General features: G+C 41.5%; 1 protein-coding gene across 2 annotated transcripts in view; it reads left to right on the forward strand.

Annotated features, from left to right (window-relative positions):
• Window positions 1–20435, forward strand: part of TRAF5 (TNF receptor associated factor 5) — a 44627-nt gene extending 24192 nt beyond the window's left edge. For both annotated transcript variants that reach the window (XM_063114739.1, XM_063114740.1), the window contains exons 2-11: window positions 4117–4335; window positions 5303–5360; window positions 8027–8128; window positions 10484–10648; window positions 11365–11442; window positions 11761–11835; window positions 12686–12778; window positions 16988–17128; window positions 18582–18750; window positions 19710–20435. In XM_063114739.1, coding sequence (XP_062970809.1) covers window positions 4118–4335; window positions 5303–5360; window positions 8027–8128; window positions 10484–10648; window positions 11365–11442; window positions 11761–11835; window positions 12686–12778; window positions 16988–17128; window positions 18582–18750; window positions 19710–20287 — 1677 coding nt within the window. In that variant the 5' untranslated portion in view covers window position 4117 and the 3' untranslated portion in view covers window positions 20288–20435. The remainder of the gene's footprint in view (window positions 1–4116; window positions 4336–5302; window positions 5361–8026; window positions 8129–10483; window positions 10649–11364; window positions 11443–11760; window positions 11836–12685; window positions 12779–16987; window positions 17129–18581; window positions 18751–19709) is intronic.
• The last annotated feature ends 562 nt before the right edge of the window (window positions 20436–20997 follow it).

Consider the following 20997-nt stretch of genomic DNA (forward strand, 5'->3'; position numbering starts at 1 on the left):
AGAGACCTTTGTATATTTTGGCTAATACTCCTTTATCGGATATGCCTTTTGTAAGTATTTCCTCTCAATCTGTGGCTTGCCTTTTCAGTCTCTTCACAGTGTCTTTTTCAGAGCAGAAATTTTAAATTTTGGTGAGTGTAGCTTACCAATTCTTTCTTTGGTGTTGTATCTAAAAAGTCATCACCAAATCCAAGATCATCTAGATTTTTTCCTGTGTCATCTTCTAGGAGTTTTATAATTTTGCATCTTACATTTATGTCTGTGATCCATTTTGAATTAATTTTTGTGAAGAGTGTAAAGTATGTATCTAGATTCATTTTTGTGTGTGTGGCTGTCCAACTGCTCCAGTGCCATCTGGTGAAAAGATTGCCTTTGCTCCATTGTCACACAGAGCAATAGCCTTTGCTCCTTTGTCAAAAGTCAGTTGAGGGGCTAGCCGGTTGGTTCAAGTGCAGTGTTGATGTTGTGGAACAATCTTGGCAAGAAAGCTCCAGACACTCGGGGAGTTGGAGAGTCAGAAGTTTTATTACATGTGGGACTCAGGTGGACTTACATCCTGAAAGCCTGAGACCCTGAATATGAGTTTGACAGGGTATTTATAGGCAATAAACTTAGGTTTAATCTTGTATCTTGGACTAACAGCTGTTGATTTTAGTTTTTCCTTACTCATGTGACTTAGGTGAACAGGCAAAATTAGAAAGACAAGCGGGGCAAGCTAGCGATATTACAGAAGCAGAAATGCCTGTATGCAGTTGATTATTATCTAGGCTGAGTCCCAGGGGCCCTGGGAGATAAGCACATTTAGTTACAGAGGCATTTTACAAGTCAGAATTGAATTTTTGAATTTTTCCTTATTATTGATACCACCAAGGTCAAGGGTTTGGATCTCCGTGCTGGCCAAAAATAAACAACCAAACAAAAAACTCAGTTGACTATACTTAGGTGTGTCTATTTCTGGACTTTTCATTATGTTTTATTTTTCTCTTTGTTCCTTCACCAATGCCACACTGTAGCTTTATTTACAGTAAGTCTGAAGTTGGGTAGTATCTTCAGCTCTGTTCCCCTTCAATATTGTGTTGGCTATTGTGGGTCTCAGGTCCTCAATTTGTTGTGTTGCGTTTTTTTTTTTTGGTGGCTGGCCAGTACAGAGATTTGAACCCTTGACCTTGGTGTTATAACACCACTCTCTAACCAACCAAGCAAACCAGCCAGCCCCTGGGTCTTTAGTTTTTAAGAGTGTAAAGGGGGGTCCTGAGGCCAAAAAGTTGAAGAACTGCTATTGTAGAGAAAGATGGATATTATACACGTAGATGAGCACAATGATTCTGTGCTAGGAAAAGGATACAGTGTAGTGGAGGGGAGCCTGCATTGAGTTTTGAACATTCCACTGCATTGTTCTGGCGGCTAAGGGAATCTGTTGCTTTAGGGCACATCTCTAGGAGTCCAAAATTAGATGCTTTGTGACACAGACATGAGCTTGGTCTCAGGAGGGAATCCCAGAGGGGCACAGAACACATGAGGGCACAGAACGTGAAGCATCAACCTCCCTTGGGACTAGAGAACGTGGTAGATTAGGGTAGTTTGAAATTGGTTCTTCTGATTTTCTGAAAGATGGGTCTTGATTATTAGGGTTGTGCATGTAAATCAAATACTATGCCCCTTCTTCGAATTAAAACTTGTTAAATCCCAGGAGAACCATGTTGTAAGGGGAACAGTCATGTCTTACACTGCTCACCTAACACCCTTGATGTTTTGCTAGAAACACAGGCAGAGGGGAAAATGGAGGCTTTGGTCCCAAAGCCCAGGATTAAAAAAAAAAATCCCCAGTCTGCTGGGCTCTTCCAGGGAGTAAGCTTTATTTGCTGAAACCGGCCAGTTGCTTACTCTGCTTCCTTACCCAGGCCACACCCCAGACTCAGACCACTCCAGCAGTGAGAGAGGCAAGCCAGGGCACACAGGACAGCAGGGTCAGCAGATGATCTGAGCAGAGCTGAGTGGTGAATGGGACGGTGCATCTCTTACCTAGCTTCTCAGGCCACACAACTGCTCCCAGGTCCACTGGACCTCATCAGCTGCAGGAGAGTCATGAGGGATCTCAGGAGCAATCAAGCACGCACATTGGAAGGCCAAGCCTTCCTGCACCCCAGCCATGTGGAAGGAAATCGCCAGGGACCACCCTCCAGGACCTCCCATCTTTTAACCACTTGCCAGACACTCTGAAAGTACCATTCCCTGCACTGTGCCCCCAAGTAACAGCATTCTTGCTGGAGAGGTAGGGCTGTTTTTAACCTGTGGACAACTAGTAGGTTCAGAGGATCCCAAAATGCCCAGAAATTGGGGGTGTGTGTGATTTTGTGGAGAAAATGTCTAGAGTTTTCATCAAAATTTCAAAGGTAGGGGAAGTCCTTGCTCAAAATGGTTAAGAATCACTATATTAGAGGCCAATACTAGTTACAGTTGTTCTCTTGAGGGTTTTTTTAAAAGTTCATTCAATAATCTTAATTCAACAAATAGCTGTATTGTTCTCTGTGCCAGGTGCAACGCTAGGGGATGGGGATGCATTGATGAGCAAGACCAGATGTGACCTGTGTGTCATTGAGGGATGCAGATATGAATTTAAAAAATCACACAAATGCATGTCTTATTTCAAACCAAGTATTGTTCCGAAGGAAAGGAACCTGGTTCTATGAGGGATATAACTTAGTCGATGTTTAGTTTTTGTTCTTATATATATATTTATTTATTAATAGGTAATGCATTCATGTTAAAAAATTCAAAGGGATTATATAGTGAAAAATGCCCTCCCTTAATCCCGTCTCTGAAGGCCATGTGCATGTTTTACAGACTAGTAGCCTTCTGCTGTTAGACCAGGAGGAAAAGAGAGAGCTTACCTGAGGATATGACACTTAGAATGAAATTTGAAGAATGAATGTGAGTTAACTGAGTGAAGAAGACTGGAAGGGGGTAAGGGAAGCACTCTAGACAGGGGGAACAGCTTGTGCAAAGGCCATGTGGTGGAAGACAGCTTGGTGTATTAGAAGAACAAAAGAAAGCCTGTGTGGCTGGAGGGCAGAAAGCAGGGGGAAGAGAGGTCCAGGATGCTGCTGGGGGTGGTGGGGAAGATACAGTCTTGTAGCCTGCTTGGCAATATGGACTTTTCCCTCAGGGCTCTAGGAAGCCACTGTAAGCTAGGGGAGATAACCTTAAATCATACTTGCATTTTAAAAATATCACCCTGGCTATAGTATGGAGAATGGATTGAAGGAGAAAGCAGTGAATGGGCTCTTATTTAGTTCAGGTGAGACATGATATGGCTTGGTGCTTGTCTTAATCAGTTTGGGCTGCTATAACAAAGCACCATAGACTGGTTGGCTTTTAAACAACAGACATTTATTTCTCACAGCTCTGGAGGCTGGAAGTCCAAGTTCAGGGTGCCAGCATGCTCTGGCTCTGAGAAGGGCTCTCTTCTGGGTTGCAAACCTATTGTTGTATCTTTACATGGCAGCAAGAGAGCGAGGGAACTCTCTGGTCTCTTTTATAAGGGCACTAATTCCATTCATGAGGGCTCCACCCTCATGACCTAATCACCTCCCAAAGACCTCTTTGGTGGTTAGGATTTCAACATATGAATTTGGGGGGGGATATAAACATTTAGTCTATTGCAGAGGGAGAGAGAGAGATTATAAGAAATATACTTGTGTGCAAGTTTCTTGCTTTTGAAAAATTTTAACAAAACATTTGCTTCTTTCAGTTGAATGGAAGAAAAATTCATAACAGTTTGCTTATAATGCAGTTAATACCTGATTATATTTTGTCCAAGCATGTGGCCAAACTGACAGGATAATTTAGTATCCTGTAAAAGGTTGATTAGACAAAGAGCTCACAGAATCTTGCTAGAAGTCATTTGGTCCACCTTCCCGCCCGAGCACCCCAAAGACATCTCACCATTGCAGGAGCCCTCTAGTGGCAGGAGGTGATTGTTGTTATAAAGTCATAACAGTATGACCATGTGGGTGATGTTCACTAATTATAAAACAAATAAGTAAACATCTGATGGTTTTAATTGTTTTGGTGTTTGTACACTTGATTTTCCTTCTGTCTCTTGACACTCCCCAGAATGGCTTATTCGGAGCAACAAGGAGGTGTCCCTTGTGGTTTCCTCCGTCAGAATTCTGGCAACTCCATTTCCTTGGACTTTGAACCCAACACAGAGTACCAGTTTGTGGAGCAGTTGGAAGAGCGCTACAAATGTGCCTTCTGCCACTCGGTGCTTCACAACCCCCACCAGACGGGCTGTGGGCACCGCTTCTGCCAGCACTGCATCCTGTCCCTGAGGTGAGTGACCAGGGCCTGCAGCAGGCCAGACCCAATGGGGTATTCCTGGCATCTAAATGTCAGTTGTGGCCACTAAACTGTAATCATGGTTTTTTGAATTGCTGTGGTTGGCCACAGAACCACAAATATGAGGAGGGGCTCTCCTAGGGCCCCTCTGTGAGGGCCTGAAGAGTAATCTTTTTTGCCACTCTTTGACAAAAATTCAGACTATACCTGTTTTGCATGAGAGAACAGATCTAGATGCAGTCTGCTGTGGGGAGTTGGCTGTTGGGAAGGGCCTGTATCTTACGGTGTCTGTCTTGTAGTCACCCTGACCTTGCCTTGCCTTGAGACAGAGATGCTGTCATATCTAGAATGAACCTCACTGCCAAGGATGCTGTCCATTTCTAGGCAGCTGTAAAACCTGGGCCATGCCATTTTGAGGGAGGAGCCCAGGAGAGACATGGAAGCAGGCTTTGGGGGCTCATGTAGGGGCAGTAAGCCAGTTGTACCCTGCTGAGCTTTGAAAGGGTGTTATTATAGCACATTCTCATTCATTCATGTGTTCTTGCATGCAGCACTGTGTGTTCCAGGCATCTTGCTCAACTAAGCTCTCATGTACAGAGTGAAGAGTAGAGGTACAGTGTGGAAGATGCCAGTGTCTGCCCTCTACAATGTCTCAGTCTAGTGAAAGAGACAGATTATGGCACAGTGTGATAAACAAAGGATGGGGCATTTAACTCTGTCTGGGGCACTCAGGGTTTGACTGCATCCTGGAGGATGAATGGGAGTTTTTCAGGCAGACTGAAAGACTAGGGAAATGCTGAAGGGGAGTGCAGGGGGAGCCTTCTGGGTAGGGGGAACAGCACGTGCAAAGTAGGGACTGGCCTGCTCAGGGATGGAGCATGGCTGGAATGCTGGGGCTGCTCTTGGAAGGGCCATTGAGGTAGACACCTAACTTTGGCTCCATTTTTATTTTTCTCTCCAGAGAATTAAATGCAGTGCCAATCTGCCCTGTAGATAAGGAGGTTATCAAATCTCAGGAGGTAAGAAAATCACTGTTTTGGTTTCATAGCTGTCTGTGTGACGGAGAAGCAGCCAGTGTCCTGGGTTGAATTGGACATCGAGTTGGAGCAGAAGAGTGGTCAAGGCGGACCGTCCTTGGAGTCCATATTCCTCTGCTGTAGGGTCAGGTCAGACCCTGCTCCCACCACCGTTTGAGGGAGGCTTGTTTGGGCCTTTATTGACCACCTCCTCTCCCCCATGTCCCCACCCCCAGGTCTCCTCTCCTGCTTTCTCCTCCCTCCCTTCCTACACTAGCTGCAGCCACATTGAGCTGCTGCAAGAAATGAAGCATCCTGTTTCCTGGAATTCACTTTCTCATCTGTTTAATCCCTCAAACGTCCTTTTATTATTATTATGTTTAATAACAGTTCACATACCATAGAATTTACCTTTTAAAGTGTATAATTCTGTGGATTTTAGTATATTCACTGAGTTGTACAGCCATCACACTAGTTTTAGAATATTGTCATCACACCAATAAGAAACCCCATACCCATTGGCAGTCACCCCCCATATGCCCTTCTCCCCAAACCTTGGAAACCTCTAATCTAATTTCTATTTCTATGGATTTGCTTATTCTGGATATTTCATATAAATAGAATCATATAATATGTGGCTTTTTGTGTTGGGGTTCTGTCACTTAGCATGATGCTTTTATAGTTTATCCATGTCTTCATTCCTTTTTATTGCTGAATACCATTCCATTGTATGGATATACCATATTTTGTTTATCCATTTATCAATTAATGGACATTTGGGTTGTTTCCACTTTGGGGCTATTATGAATAGTGTTTCTATGAATATTCCTGTACAAGTTTTTATGTGGTCCAACGTTTTAATTCTTCTTGGTTATATACCTATGTATGGAATTATTAGGTAATATGGTAACTGTGTTTAACATTCTGAGAACTGCAAGACTGTTTCCCAAAGCAGCTGCACCATTTCACATTCCAACCAGCAGTGTGTGAACGTTCTGATTTCTCCAGATCTCCTTCAAAAATTGTTATTCTCAGTCTTTTTGATTATATTTTTTCCTAATGGGTGTGAAGTGGTATTTATTTGTGGTTTTGATTTACGTATCATTGATGGCTAATGATGTTGAGTATCTTTTCACGTGCTTATTGGCTATTGTGTATCTTCTTTATAGATATGCCTATTCAATTCCTTTGCCCATTTTTAAATTGGGTTATTTGTTTTTTATTGTTGAATTGTAAGAGTTCTTTATTCTGGATATAAGTCTCATCATATACGTGGTTTGCAAATATTTTTCTCCTATTCTGTGGGGTGCCTTTTCACTTTCTTAATGGTGTTCTTTGAAGCACAAAAGTTAGATGAAGTCCACTAGTTTCCTTTTTTTCTTCTTTTTTTGGTTGCTCATTCTTTTGGTGTTTTATCTAAGAAAACATTGCCTAATCCATGGTCATGAAGATTTTCTCCCTTAAAACTTTCCTTTAAGTTCAGTTTTTTTCCTTTAAAATTCTGTTGCAAAATGTTCCAGCACCATCACCTCCAGGAAGCTTTCCCTGAGCACCTAGTCTGATGTACATGCTCCTTTCCTATACGCCTTATGATACGTTTTGCAAATGCCTACCAGAGGGCTGCACCGCACTTGGTATTTGTCTGACTCACTATCCAGGGTGTTGGCATACCACAACCTTGGGACAAATCCAGCCTGCCACCTGTTTTTGTATGGCCTGTTAGCTAAGAATATGGTTCTTACATTTTTTTTTTTTTTTTTTTTAAAGATGACCAGTAAGGAGATCTTAACCTTTAGCTTGTTGTCAGCACCACACTCAGCCTGTGAACTAACCGGCCATTCCTATATAGGATCCGAACCTGCAGCCTTGGTGTTATCAGCACCTCACTCTCCCGAGTGAGCCACTGGCTGGCCCTTGGTTTTTACATTTTTATATGGTTGAAAAAGAGGGTACATAGAAACCCTTCTATTTTTGCAACTTCTTATGAGTCAAAATATTTATTTCAAAATAATAATCTATTTCAAAATAATAATTTATTTCAAAAAAAACCAAGGGTAATGTTTTGTGACACCTGAAAATCATGTGAAATTCAAATTTCAGCGTCCATAAATAATGTTTTAGTGGAACACAGCTGTGCCCATTCATTTAAGCATTGTGAACTGCAGAGTTGGAATACAGCAACAGAGATGGTTGTAATGTGGCTTGCAAGGCTGAAAATAATTACTGTGTGACCCTTTACAGAGAAAGTTTGCCAACCCCTGGCTTGTGCTGCAATAGCAAGTCAGCACAGCTGCAGTGATACTGTCTGATCAGAAATACAGATGTTTACCCTGGGAGAGGAAGCTGAGAGCATCACCCTTGTCCACAGCCCCACCTCCTGACCTTTGAGCATGTGGGGTCAATTTCACCATGAGATTCTGCTAGCTGCAACCTGCTGCACTGGGCACTGAGTTAGCTGGCATGTGTGTTTGGTGGCTTGACAGAAGTATGTATCTGAGAGATAGCCTTTTCTTTTAGTGTGGTGGTAAGCGTGATATTTCCATGCCAACCACTGTGTGGAAGTTTCCACCCAACTTTTGAGATATACTTGAAGGCCAAACTAATAATATCTTCATTTGCATTTCTGTAAAGCTTTGGAGTGTGTGAGACCTATCATGTTTATCTTCTAGGTATTTAAAGACAATTGCTGCAAAAGGGAAGTCCTCAATTTATATGTATATTGCAAAAATTCTCCTGGATGTAATGCCAAGATTATTCTGGGAAGATACCAGGTTGGTATTACTCATGAGCAATATTTGCCTTTGCCATCTTTCCAGTTTCGTGTATTGAACCCCTTTATGTGACAGTTCCTGGGCTAAACATGGTAGGGGAACTCACTGGGTTGCCCTCAGAGGATTCCCTGTCTAGCAATAGTTAGCTACAGCGCTACAGCACGCCACAGGCTGAGGTATATGGGAAGAGGTTCTTTCTGTATGGAGCGCAGGAAGAATATGCTGTACCCTAGACCTTAAACTGTGGATTAGGGGTCACTGAGCCAAAAGAGAGGGTGTGGGACATGCTGTGCAAAGGGAAGAACTTGTTATTTTGAGGGAACTGAAAGATTTGGTGTCCTTAGGGTGGGAGTCAGGGGATGACTGTAGAATGACATGGTTGTGGAGGTCCCTCCCTAAAAGCATTTGCTCTCTTACCAGGTGCTGTGGTGGGTGTTTCCCAGCAGCTATGGGCCCTGGCCTCGCAGGGTTTATGATCTACGGCAGATCATTCAGACCACGACAGATAGGATGTGGTTTAAAGCTGAAGCATCTATAGGAGATGCAAACAAACAAGGTGCAGGGGAAGTGTAGGTGCAAGGGAGTTGACTTCCTTTCGCATGAAGCTACCCTAGGTGCTCTTCCATCCAGCTATGGAAGATTGTTACATGGGCAGCTGGAAATGTGGCTCAGCCTGGCAGGCCCATAGCAGGTTCGATCACACTAGGAATGACTAAGACTCAGCCATCTCTAGCTTACAGGGAAGTGCCTGGAGGCCGCTGAAATTTCCCCCACACCCACACGTTTTGGAACATGTCTTTCAGATGCTTCAGTCTTTTGTCTGTCACACCTCCAAATCCCCCTAGGCACTGAGCTTACATATGTGTCAGTGATTTCCTTGTTAACTCAGATGTTTCTTGGGAGCTTCATGGAACTTTTTTTGTGTTTTGATGTTAGTCCTTTGCCACCTGTTTTAATAGTCAGGTCCTAGAGCAAGGGCTATTTTCCAACTTTGTTGCCACTAAGACTGAAAAGGAAAGGAGCCTCAAATGGACCATTGAACAGCTTTAGTGACCAGATCGCTGGCTTCTGGAGAACAGGGGCGGGTTTCCTTCCATCTGTTTCTTTTGTACTTCCTTCATTCCTTGTCCCCCCACTGCCTTGTGAGGTAAGGTGTAGAATATTACAGGTAGCAGAGTTTTGATGAATTTTGACCATTTTGGTGAGAGTTGAGGAGTAATATCAATGAATTGTGGAAAAGATGTGGATTTCAACTGCCATCACCATTTGTTTCTTACTACCAGAGGTGACGGAGAATTGCTATAATTTATTTATCTCACTGTAGAAAAACTGTTCTCTTTTCCTTCAGAGAAGGCGTCAGTGAACTGTTTTTGTTAAGAGCCAGACAGAAAATATTTTAGGCTCTGCAGGCCATACGGTCTCTTTTGCAGCTACTCAGCTCTCCCACTTTAGAAGGAAAGCAGCCGTAGACCATAAGTGAAGGAATAGTGCTCTAATAAACCTTTTTTACAAAAGCAAGTAGCAGGCCAGATTTGGCCTGTGAGCCTTAGCTTGCCAACCCTGTTTTAAAGGATCCCAAGGGAGACAAGTTCACTAAGATTTTGGTAACTTGTCAGCATCACAATAACTTGCAGTGATCCGAAGGTTTGTATTCATCTAGAATGTGAAGAATGCTGGAATGACCACTGTCTATGTCATTGTTCTCTAATATTTCTAATTAAGAATATTTCCTGATTTTACAAGTCTGACCATTCCTAGCTTCTCTTGGGCCTGTGAGCCTGTATTTCTTCTGTCTCCTTTTCTTTACCACTCCTGGGACAGCTTCCTCTTCCTTTTCTTCCTCCTAATCCTTTCTCTCCCTTCATTGAGTTAGGATATGCCTTTTTTTCCTTCCTTCTTTTCCCTCTGTCCTGTCTTTTAGCATCTGCTGTGCGGAGATCAGTACTTGGTGCTGGGGGTGGGGATGGAGAGTGAATAAAAGAAATAAAAATGTCCTTGAAGAACTGATAAATTAATTGGTGAGCCTCAGGAAAATATCCAAGAATTAACCTGAGGATATGAGCATATTACTAGATCATCTCAGACAAACTTGACATACTTCCCTCTTCACACATCTTTCCTGTCCTCATTTCCGCCAAGCAAGGCTGGCTTTCACAGCCTCCAGTCCAAGCAGTCCTTGGTCTCAGTGGATGGCCTTCACTGAGAGCCTGCTGGCAGAGGCTGCTCTCTGCCCTGCCCTGGGCGAGCCTTTTTCCCAGCTGCCCGCCCTGTTCTCTCTCCCTTGCCATGCCTTCCAGCTGGCTCCCCTGTTGCTGCCTTGGTCAGTGGGGCTCACTGGACTGTTGTCTGTTGCAGGAGCACCTTCAGCAGTGCTTATTTCAAGATGTGCAGTGTCCTAATGAGAACTGTCAGGAACCAGTCCTACGGAAAGATCTGAAAGAGCATTCAAGTGCATATTGTCAGTTTCGAGAGGAAAAATGCCTTTATTGCAAAAAGGATGTGGTGGTAATCAATCTACAGGTAAAAAAAGCAGAACAAACTAATCATCTTTATGGGGCCAAATTATACCAGAGTGGTCAGTGAATTAGGTAGAATCCCAGAAGCACATTTCTGCATTTATTTTTGTACAGAATCAGCCTAAAGAATTAGTTTATCTGAGAGAAGTTCTGTGAAAAGCTTAAAACCTTCTTGTTGGCAGGACTCAATTTACCATTGGCAAAAATATGAGGGTACTTCACAAAGTTCGTGGAAAGGTGTGTATTATCTTTTAATTCAATTTTCTCATGAACTTTTTAAAGTACCCTTGTATGAATGTGGAAGGAGTGATGCCAGGCACTGGGTCACAAGGAGGGGACAATAATGTCTGCCCTCCAGATTCTATAATCTAGCTGGAGAGGCACACTGTAGCCATAAAAATAAAGCATGGGGCACCTTTTACATATGCCAAAGGAGCCATGCTGGTAATTCCCCAATCTGCCTTCTTTGAGTCCTGTGTCCTCTGACCTTTCTTTTGGCATAATTGGAAAAGTAAATTTTTTAGTTGAATTTACACCAAGAAAGCAGACATCTTTAACTCTCTTTGGAAGTAGGCCATAACTTTCTGTACAGGATAGGCCACATAACCTATATCCCCAAAGAGACATTTGTGTAACCACTGTGAGGATTATATAATAATTATTTGATTATATATAGAAGAGAAACCTTGGTTTTCTTTCATTACACTTTCTCTTTTTCAGAATCATGAGGAAAATTTGTGTCCTGAGTATCCCATATCTTGTCCCAACAAGTGTTTGCAGATTGTTCCAAGAACTGAGGTAACTGTAAATAATCCTCTCCATAGATTTTTGTGTAAGATAAAGATTTAGTAATAATTGTGGCGTGTATTTAATAAAATCCCATAGGCAAAGGCCCAAAGCTTAAATGATACCAATGATAACTATGTCTGTGGCTTCCCTGCCCTGTTCCCTACAAACTCTTCTCAGTTTTCATCCTGGCTCTTCCTCGCCAGGCATTTCTCCCTCTCCTGGTCCCTTCTTCCCAAGCTGTCCTTGGCTCCCTGCTTGCTGCAGTTATACCGGGCAGTTGGAGAATCGGTGATGAATTTCTATAGCTTGAGGCTGTACATTTCGTAGGTGAATGAACACCTTGCTGTGTGTCCTGAAGCCGAACGAGACTGTCCTTTTAAGCAGTATGGCTGTACTGTAAAGGTATGGAATGCCTTTTTGTTTCTGCCTTTACATTCTACTGTACAGTTCACTTGGTGAGTTCATTTTACTCTTTGATTCCTTTCAGGATGCAGAAGAACATACAATCTAAGAACTTTAAGACTGTTAGTCATGGATCACCTGGAACACCTAACATTTACTTTTACTAGTAATATAGGCAATCTGCAAATAAATACTTTCATGATCAGGGAAAAAGTGATTATTCCTTCTTGCAAATGTATTCTATGATTTTGTGTGCACCAAAGTTGCATGGGCTGAAATTAAAAGGTTGCTTACCTTCTGCCTGTGAAAGCAGGACAGTAATGGGAGAAATCTGCATAGAAATGTGCTTGCTAGGAGTGAGATCCAGCCTAGGCTTAAAATTGATCTGGAGATGATCCACCAAGGACATAGGTTTTGTATGGGAATAGTTAAGAGATGCTAATAACTACATTTAACCCACAGTCATACACTCCCAGGGCAAGGAAGGAAATCAGCACTGAGGATTTTGATAGTGGCCTCATTCTCTGTCTCTGTAAGTTTGATACTGTCTCATGGGTACTGCAGAATCCTAAAGCTGGAAAAGGGACCTGGCAGTCATTTTTCCTGCAGCCCACCTAGACACAGGTGCATGTTTAAACTTTTTCTTTTTTTGGTGGCTGGCCGGTACAGGGATTGAACCCTGCACCTTGGTGTTATCAGAGCCATGCTCTGACCAACTGAGCTAACCGGCCTGTTTAAACTATTAAAGTAAGCAAAGTTGATAAGTTTCTGTGTTAGCAGAATATCTCACCACCTCCCTCATCTTCAGAGCCTCTTAACAACCTGACTCATTTTTCTCTTCCTATTGAAGGACAAGCGGGGGAATCTGAAAGAACATGAGCATTCAGCCTTGCGGGACCACATGCTTCTGGTTTTAGAAAAGAACTACCAGTTAGAAGAACAGGTAAATATTCAAGGGTTCAAATAGAAAGGGAGGCAACCGAATTGCTGGGATTTGCCTGCTCTATGTTGGTATGAGGGTACTTCAAAAAAATTCTTGGAAAGATTTGTATTTTTTGTTTAATTCTATTTTTCCGTGAACTTTTTGAAGTACCCTCATGCTTTTATATTCCCCTCTGTTTCAGTGTAAGTCAACTGGAGGTGGGTGTTTTTTCATTAAGTGGCAAAACAGGCTGATAGGATTATAGAGCATTAGAACTGATGGTGCCTTTGAGATCTTTGGGTCCAACCCCCTCATTCAATAGATGAAGTAACTAAGCTCAAAGAAATTTTGAGGAGTGTTAACTTCTCAGTGGCAGAATTCAATCTCAAACCTACGTCCTCTGATTCTAAGTCCAGTGCTCCTCATGGTATACTATACTATCTCTTGACAGTCCACCCACACACCTTTTGGTTAATACCTGGCACCTGGTAGGTGTTTGATGTTTTAAAATTAAATCAATATTACTGTGAAACAGCAGTTGACTATCTGTTCTAGGCACTATGGACTTTATATATTTTGTAGTAAGTCGAACCTCCTGTCTTTAAGAAGCTTTGCAATCTGATAAATGCATGCATACATACTTATTTCTTTGAGTTGTGATTATCAAGTGAAATGACATGTGCAAATGCCTGCCATATTGCCTGGGGCATTCATAGTACACCTCAATAAATGCTGATTCCATTGAGCTATTATTATAAAAGTTAATTATTTTGTTAGGACATCTGAGAAGATTGGACTTTTTTCTTTTTTCTGTTTTTGGCAGCTGGCCAGTATGGGGATCTGAACCCTTGACCTTGGTGTTATATCACCCCGCTCTAACTGACTGAGCTAACTGGCCAGCTCGAAGATCAGAATTTTCAAGTCCACATGGGGAAGAAAACCATCCATCTTCAGACAAGGAGCTGAGTTTTACTATGTGGTTTATTTTATGATGTCTGATTCTATATTAAAGTGGGTGTGTGAGTTCCAGGGTCAGATCCTGGAGAACATTAGAAAGACTGATGAAATGATGCATTTGGTAGAAGGCATGCTGTCTAGTGACTGTTCCCCAGTTCTTTTTGTATCGTTGCCTCATTCATCCTTTAATTCAAGAAACACCTACCATATATCAGGTCCAAAGTTCATTGCTAGGGACACTGAATCAAGGAAGACATATCCTCCCTTTGCACAACTCACAGAAATGTAAGCAGAGAAGTTAATGCGCCAAGTAGGACATGGTGTAACTCAGGCTGGGGTACACAGGATGTAGCAATTTACTCTGGGGGAGTTGTGGAAGGTTTTTCAAGGTAGGACATCGAAGCTGCATCTTGAAGGAAGAAAGGGTTCGTCAGTTAAAATGTTGTGGAAGGAGGACATCCAGAATGGGAGAGCTTGCACCAAGGCAGCGAGGCATGACAGATGTTGATGGCTCAAGGAAATGAAATTTTAGGGTGAATGGACCCCTGAGTGTAGGACAGAGAATGGTTGGAGACTGGTGTGTTGGATCCAAATTGCAATGGCCTTTCATGTGAGCTAAGAAGTGTCCAACACTCTCAAAAAAATTGCACTCAATTTTTTTTATTTATTCACACAGCCTTGTTTCAGAAAGGATATAAGGGCCAAAAGTTTGAACTAATGTTTGTCAGTAATAGGAAACAAATGGAAATTTTAAAATAAGAAAATACCTGACCAGCTAATTGGTTCATTTGGTGTTTAAAAGTAAGAGGGCTGGTAATAGCATGGCAGTGGATGAGAGTGAGTGCTCTGGAGCTGGATGCCTGGGTATTCAGGCTGCTGCCACGTCACCTCTCCCCCAGGGTGATGGAGATGCAAAGGATTACTCAAAGCCCATTTCTTCTGAGCAGTGAGAGGACCGAAAACAGTTACTCCCAGGAATAATTCTTTCAAGAGAAGAAAGATCCCGGGAATAGCCCCGAATCAGGTTCTCTCTCTGTTTTTATTCTCCAGGCAAGAAAGTTATAGAAAAGGAACATAGGTGGTTTACAGTAAGATATTCGTCATGGCAACAATCATTACATTTAGCTGCACCAAGGACATCTGCCCTTAGAGCCAGTATTTTTGCTGTGTTACAATTCTTTATCTACAACAGAGACTTTAGCCTGGGGAAAGTTTTCTGTCTTTCCCAAGCTTAACACTTCTATGTGCAATTCTAAAAAGTTAGGCCCTGTGAAATATATTTGCTTTATTAATGTTGGTATCCTCCACACTGCTATACCAGCCATATGAGTTTGGACAAGCTGCTTCACCTCTCTCTTCCCCAATTTCCTCATTTGTAAGTGGGGTTATAGTGAGGGTAAAATGAGATGATATGTTTAAACTCTTAGCACAGTGCCTAGCACATAATAAACATTTCAGTATTAGGTTAGCAGCAAGATGCTGGTGGTGGTGGTGGTGGTGGTGGTGGTAAAAGCAAAGGCTCATCCAAGGCCATGTCAGTGGGATAGAGAGGGCATCAAGAGACACTGTGAGGTTGCAGTGGCATGCTGTAAGCTTGGAAGGCAGGAAACATGGGAATGTAATTAACCAAGATTGGCACTACAAGAAGAGGAGCAGATTAGAGGTGTGAGTGGGGAGAGGAGTCACCGAGTTTGCTTTTGGTCTGGTGGGTAGGTGGAAGTCACCTCTAGGGGTCTAAATAGAGGTTCTGGGACCAAAGATCAAACAGGTGTTGCAGCCATTTGTGCATTCTTTCATAGAACATGTATCAAGTGCCCTCTGTGTGCCGGGCACTGTGCTAGGCTCTGGTGATAAAGAAATGAGTGAGATGTAGCCTCAAGAAACAATTTAGTAGAGAAAAAAAGACCAAAACCACCATCAACAAAAAGCAAGTTATAAGAGTGATGTTATCCACTAGAGTATGGACAGGGTATCATGGAACTTGAGAGGTGGTCTGGATGGGTGGTGCTATTAAGGAAATATTCCAAGAGGATGTGCCTTTGAGTGGAGGCTTAAAAAGTGGTATTTTTAGATGAAGCAGGAAGTGTCTGAGAGAGCAGGGCCTGATGGGAAATAGGAGCTGTGTTGTCTTGTGGGCAGGATGCACGTGGGTTGTGAATGGGCATGAGGCTGAAAGGGTAGTCAGGGGCAGATCGTGTAGGGGCCCAGTGTGGCCCGTAAAAAAGGCCACTAGAGACATTTAAGAAGGGGAGACACAACACCAGATTTGTCTCAATATTATTCTGGCCACAGTATGGAGTATGAATTGGAGAACAAGACTAAAGACAGGGAGAACATTCATTCAACAAATATTGATCAAGCACCTACTGGTGTCAAGCAGTAATCCAGTTGTTAGGGTTACAGTGGACTGTGAGATCCATGCTAGTCCCGGTTCCCATGGAGCTGACATTCTGGTGTGTGTCAGGGATAATAGGGATAGTGTAGGACCGGTTAGGAAGCTGTTGTAGCAGCCCAGGTGAGAAATAATGAAGGCTGAAACTAGTGCTAAAATGAGATGGGATGAAGTGAGAAATGGATGTAAGAGGTTTTTTTTTTGTATTGTATGTTAGGGGTTAAAGTTGGCAAGTATTGCAGATTAAATGGATGAGGGAATAAGAGAAGAGTTATCTAGGATCACTGTTAAGTTTCTGGTTGTCTCCCTCAAATAGATTACAAGTTCTGAGTAAATACACTATCCATGTGTTTTGTCTACCTCTTGCTAGCTGGACAGGTTAATTAAACTCTCTACCTCTGTTTCTTCATCTGAAAAATGGAACTAATAGTCATAGCTATATCATAGGGTTCTTTGAGGATGAAAAGAGCTAATGAATATAGGAGTATGAAAAACATTCAGCAAATTTTAGCTATTATTACTATTGATACTGTGCATATAACATCTGATGTGGTATGGTCATCAGTACTCTGTGGTGGTTTAATAAGTACATACTGAATGAATGAAGAGAACCAGTTCAGTAAATTCCATCAAGTGATGTCACTATCATATGAACAATCATAGTGGGTTAGGTATAGAAAAGGCTACGAAATTCTGTGGATCTGGTTTTTTGGAAACACCTGCAAATATTTTCCTAGAATTACATAGGGATCTACCTGTATTTTCCTAGAAATATGTATGTATATTTTTTCCTAGAAACACTTTCTTACCTGCAAGTACTATTTTAACTTGCATGCATGCATTTCAATGACCTTATTTTTTCTCCTTCATATTTCTATTAGATTTCTGACTTATATAAGAGCCTAGAACGGAAAGAAAGTAAAATCCAGCAGCTAGCAGAAACTGTAAATAAATTTGAAAAGGAGTTCAAGCAGTTTGCACAGTTGTTTAGCAAAAATGGAAGCTTCCTCTCAAACATCCAGGTGAGAAATGGCCTTTACATTCAAAGCCAAGATTTGGCTTTCAATTAGCAGTGAGGGTTTTTCTTTTAACTTTTTAAGTGGAAATAATTTGAAATATACAGAAAACCTGCAAGAATAAGATGGAGCAAAGAACACCTGTATATCCTGCAGTTGGATTTACCTATTGTCAGCATTTTGTCCCATTTGCTTTGTCATTTGCACCCCTTTCCCCCTTCCCCACATCTGTGTGTGTGTGTGTGTGTGTGTGTGTGTGTGTGTGTGTGTGTGTGTGTGTGTGTGTGTGTGTTTTGAGCCATTTGAGACTGCACTGTGTATATATTCTGGCCCTTTCCCTCCATATACTTCAGTATGTATTTCCTAAGTACAAAAGTCTTCTTTTACACAACTCCAGTACATTTAACAATGTCAGTAAATTTAACATTGATACACTCTTTTATATAACTTATGGCAATTAGAGTTTTAATTAATGTTGGGCCAATATTAATCACTTGATTTCAGACTCATTGAAAACATCTGTAGTTCTGCATTTTATAGTCAACAAAGTAAAACTATTAGTTTCCTTTGGAAGAAAATGCTTTAAATATCACTAAAATATATCAAAAGTTACTTTGTAAGTCATGTTAAATCATAAATAAATTTCTAATGAATAATGTCTTTATCATGAATATAAAATTTATAGTAAAAAAGATTTCAAGACATGGTGTGGACAATATATTTGAAATTTGGATTATCCCAGAAAATCTGGGCCATATAATTTCCATACTTGGTCAGCACATCATTTTATACACACATACACAACACACACATATGTACATGTGTATATGTGTATATATGTATTATATGTATGTGTGTATGAATGTGTCCAGAAAAGAGAAATCTGTCATATTATTATCTTAATTCCAACCTTTTTCTAATACAAATACTGAGCCATCAGAATTAAGGCACTTAGGGCAAGGATAGGGAGTTTTATCTAATCTCTTCCACCTAAGAGAGCAATTGAAAGTTTAGGCCTTACTTAGAGCCTCTGCACCATCTTTAGTGCTCAGGCCAGAACAGGTGAGCCTGTTCCAGCTCATTCTTTGCCTTCCAGCACAGCAGGAGTGAATCAGGAGAGTAGCTTCTAAGAAGAGAAGGAAGTGATAAGACAAGGAGAGAGACAACATGAGAATAGATATATAAAGATGGGTTAGAGAAAAAAGTGGAGAGAAATTGAGGGAGGGATAAAATTAGATAAACAAGTTCAAAGATTTGGGACAGGAGCTGAAATAGAAGAGGAAGAGGAAGAAATTAGCTGGTTCTCTCTGATCCTTGTTGAATTTTCTCTTCCGGACTGTGTATTTTTCATTTCATTAATCAATTAAACGTGAAAGTTTGAGTTGAAAAAATTTAATTTCAACAATTACTAAAATATTAGCTAAAAATTTTAACATTATGATTCATTTTGTACTGAAAGGTTCTTGCGAGTCACATTGACAAGTCTGCTTGGCTAGAAGCTCAAGTGCATCAGTTATTCCAAATGGTTAACCAGCAGCAAAATAAATTTGACCTGAGGCCTTTAGTGGAAGCAATTGATACAGTGAAAAAGAAAATTACCCTGCTAGAAACCAATGATCAAAGATTAGGTATGTCTAATACCTTACTTCTCTTTTGATGACTCGTTTGTCTGCATGTGTTCATATAACAAGCAAAGACCTGGTCAGAGGGCCGGTCCATGGCTCACTTGGGAGAGTATGGTGCTGATAACACCAAGGCCGCAGGTTCAGCTCCCTATATAGGGGTGGCCTGTTAGCTCACTTGGGAAAGCGTAGTGCCGACAACACCAAGTCAAGGGTTAAGATCCCCTTACCAATCATCTTTTAAAAAAAAAAAAAGACCTGGTCAGATAATCACATCTCTCCAGGATAAACACTGGCTGAATGTGTTATTTGTATTTTTAAAGATTTTCTTTTCTTTTCTTTTTTTTGGCAGCAGGCTGGTACAGGGATTGAACCCTGGACATTGGTGTTATCAGCACCACGTTCTAACCGAGAATCTGTTATTTGTGAGACAGCAGCATAAGATTTTGGCCACTTGGGCAAAAAGAGGGAGGGCTACAAGCAGTGACTGGAAATGGGAAAGGAGTGAACACGGGCCGGGAAATCCCAAGAGCAGGGAGTAATGATTTTTAAGGAAAGTGGAAAATAATGAGAAAGCTAAAGGAGAACTGTGATGGGATCATTGTTTTAGGTATGGGAAAATACAAAAGGGTTTGGCTATTTAAAAGCATTCTAGTTAGAAAAGTGCGGGGCTCACAATGCTAATTCATGCTAGTTGAATGCTCAGTGTGTCTTACCTACATTTTGGCAAGTTTCACTTTCAGAGTACACATTTGGGTTTTCTTGGTGCCAGTTTGCCAAGACGTGATGTTCACCAAGTTAATATTGTTAATTTGAATGGTCCATTTGTGGACAGTGAATTCATTTCATCTTTAAGATGTCAGAATTTTATTGGTTCTCTTCAGGCAACAAAATTCCACTTTGGGCAAATTCTAAAGACAACTTTTAGGCCTATGGAATCTTTTTTTTTTTCTTTTTCTTTGCAGTTGTTTTAGAAGGGGAGACTAACAAACATGATGCCCATATTAATATTCATAAAGCACAGCTGAATAAAAATGAAGAGCGATTTAAACTGCTAGAGGGTGCCTGTTATAATGGAAAGCTCATTTGGAAGGTGACAGATTACCAGATGAAGAAGAGGGAGGCAGTGGACGGGCACACGGTGTCCATCTTCAGCCAGCCCTTCTACACCAGCCGCTGTGGCTACCGGCTCTGTGCTAGAGCGTACCTGAATGGGGATGGGTCTGGGAAGGGGACACACCTATCCCTGTATTTTGTGGTGATGCGAGGAGAGTTTGACTCGCTGTTGCAGTGGCCATTCAGGCAGAGGGTGACCCTGATGCTTTTGGACCAGAGTGGCAAAAAGAACCACATTATGGAGACCTTCAAGGCTGACCCCAATAGCAGCAGCTTTAAAAGACCTGATGGAGAGATGAACATTGCATCCGGCTGTCCCCGCTTTGTGGCTCATTCCACTTTGGAGAATACCAAGAACACCTACATTAAAGATGACACCCTGTTTTTGAAAGTGGCTGTCGATTTAACTGACCTGGAGGATCTCTAGTCACTGTTTATGGGGTGATAAGAGAACTTCTTGTATCTAGAACCACAGAGAACACATTTGATTATCAAACTGACCTGGATTTAGACTGAATTTACATTTATATTTGGCTTTTTGCCCTGAATGTTTTAAGTAATTCTAAAACTTTTGAATTGGTATCTTCTTTTACACTTTACTCTGTCCCAGTTTGAAACTTAAAACTCTTAGAATATTTTCATTATTTATATTTTTATATGTCATGAAAGATGGTAAGTTTCTTCAAAGCAAGTTCTGGAGCTTATTTCTTTTACTGGTGCTTAGTGCAATGTCTCAGGCACTCTATTGTAGAGAGCACTAATATTTATAAAGCAAATGTATTTCACAGGGCCTAGTTTCCAAAGCCCTGTAGTTTCAGGTTTAGCCTAACCTTTTGGAATTACATATAGAAATGTTAACCTTGCAAAAGACAGGAAACTTTCCCCAGGCTAAAGTCTCTGATAAAGAATTGTAACACAGCAAAGTTGCTGGCTCAAGGACAGACAAGTTACTTGATTGTTATGTAAACATACTAAGGAAACTGCTGTAGGGAAAGTCTTGCTTTGCCTCCCACGGATTTGTCACCCATCTTCCCCTGTGTGACGGAGCCACAAAGGATTACTCAAAGCCCATCTCTTCTGAGCAGTGAGAAGCCCCAAAGTGGTTAATCTCCCAGAACCCTCAAGAGACAGGCATTC

This window comes from Cynocephalus volans, chromosome 11 (genome assembly GCF_027409185.1).
Source record: "Cynocephalus volans isolate mCynVol1 chromosome 11, mCynVol1.pri, whole genome shotgun sequence".
NCBI classification, from domain to species: Eukaryota; Metazoa; Chordata; class Mammalia; order Dermoptera; family Cynocephalidae; genus Cynocephalus; species Cynocephalus volans.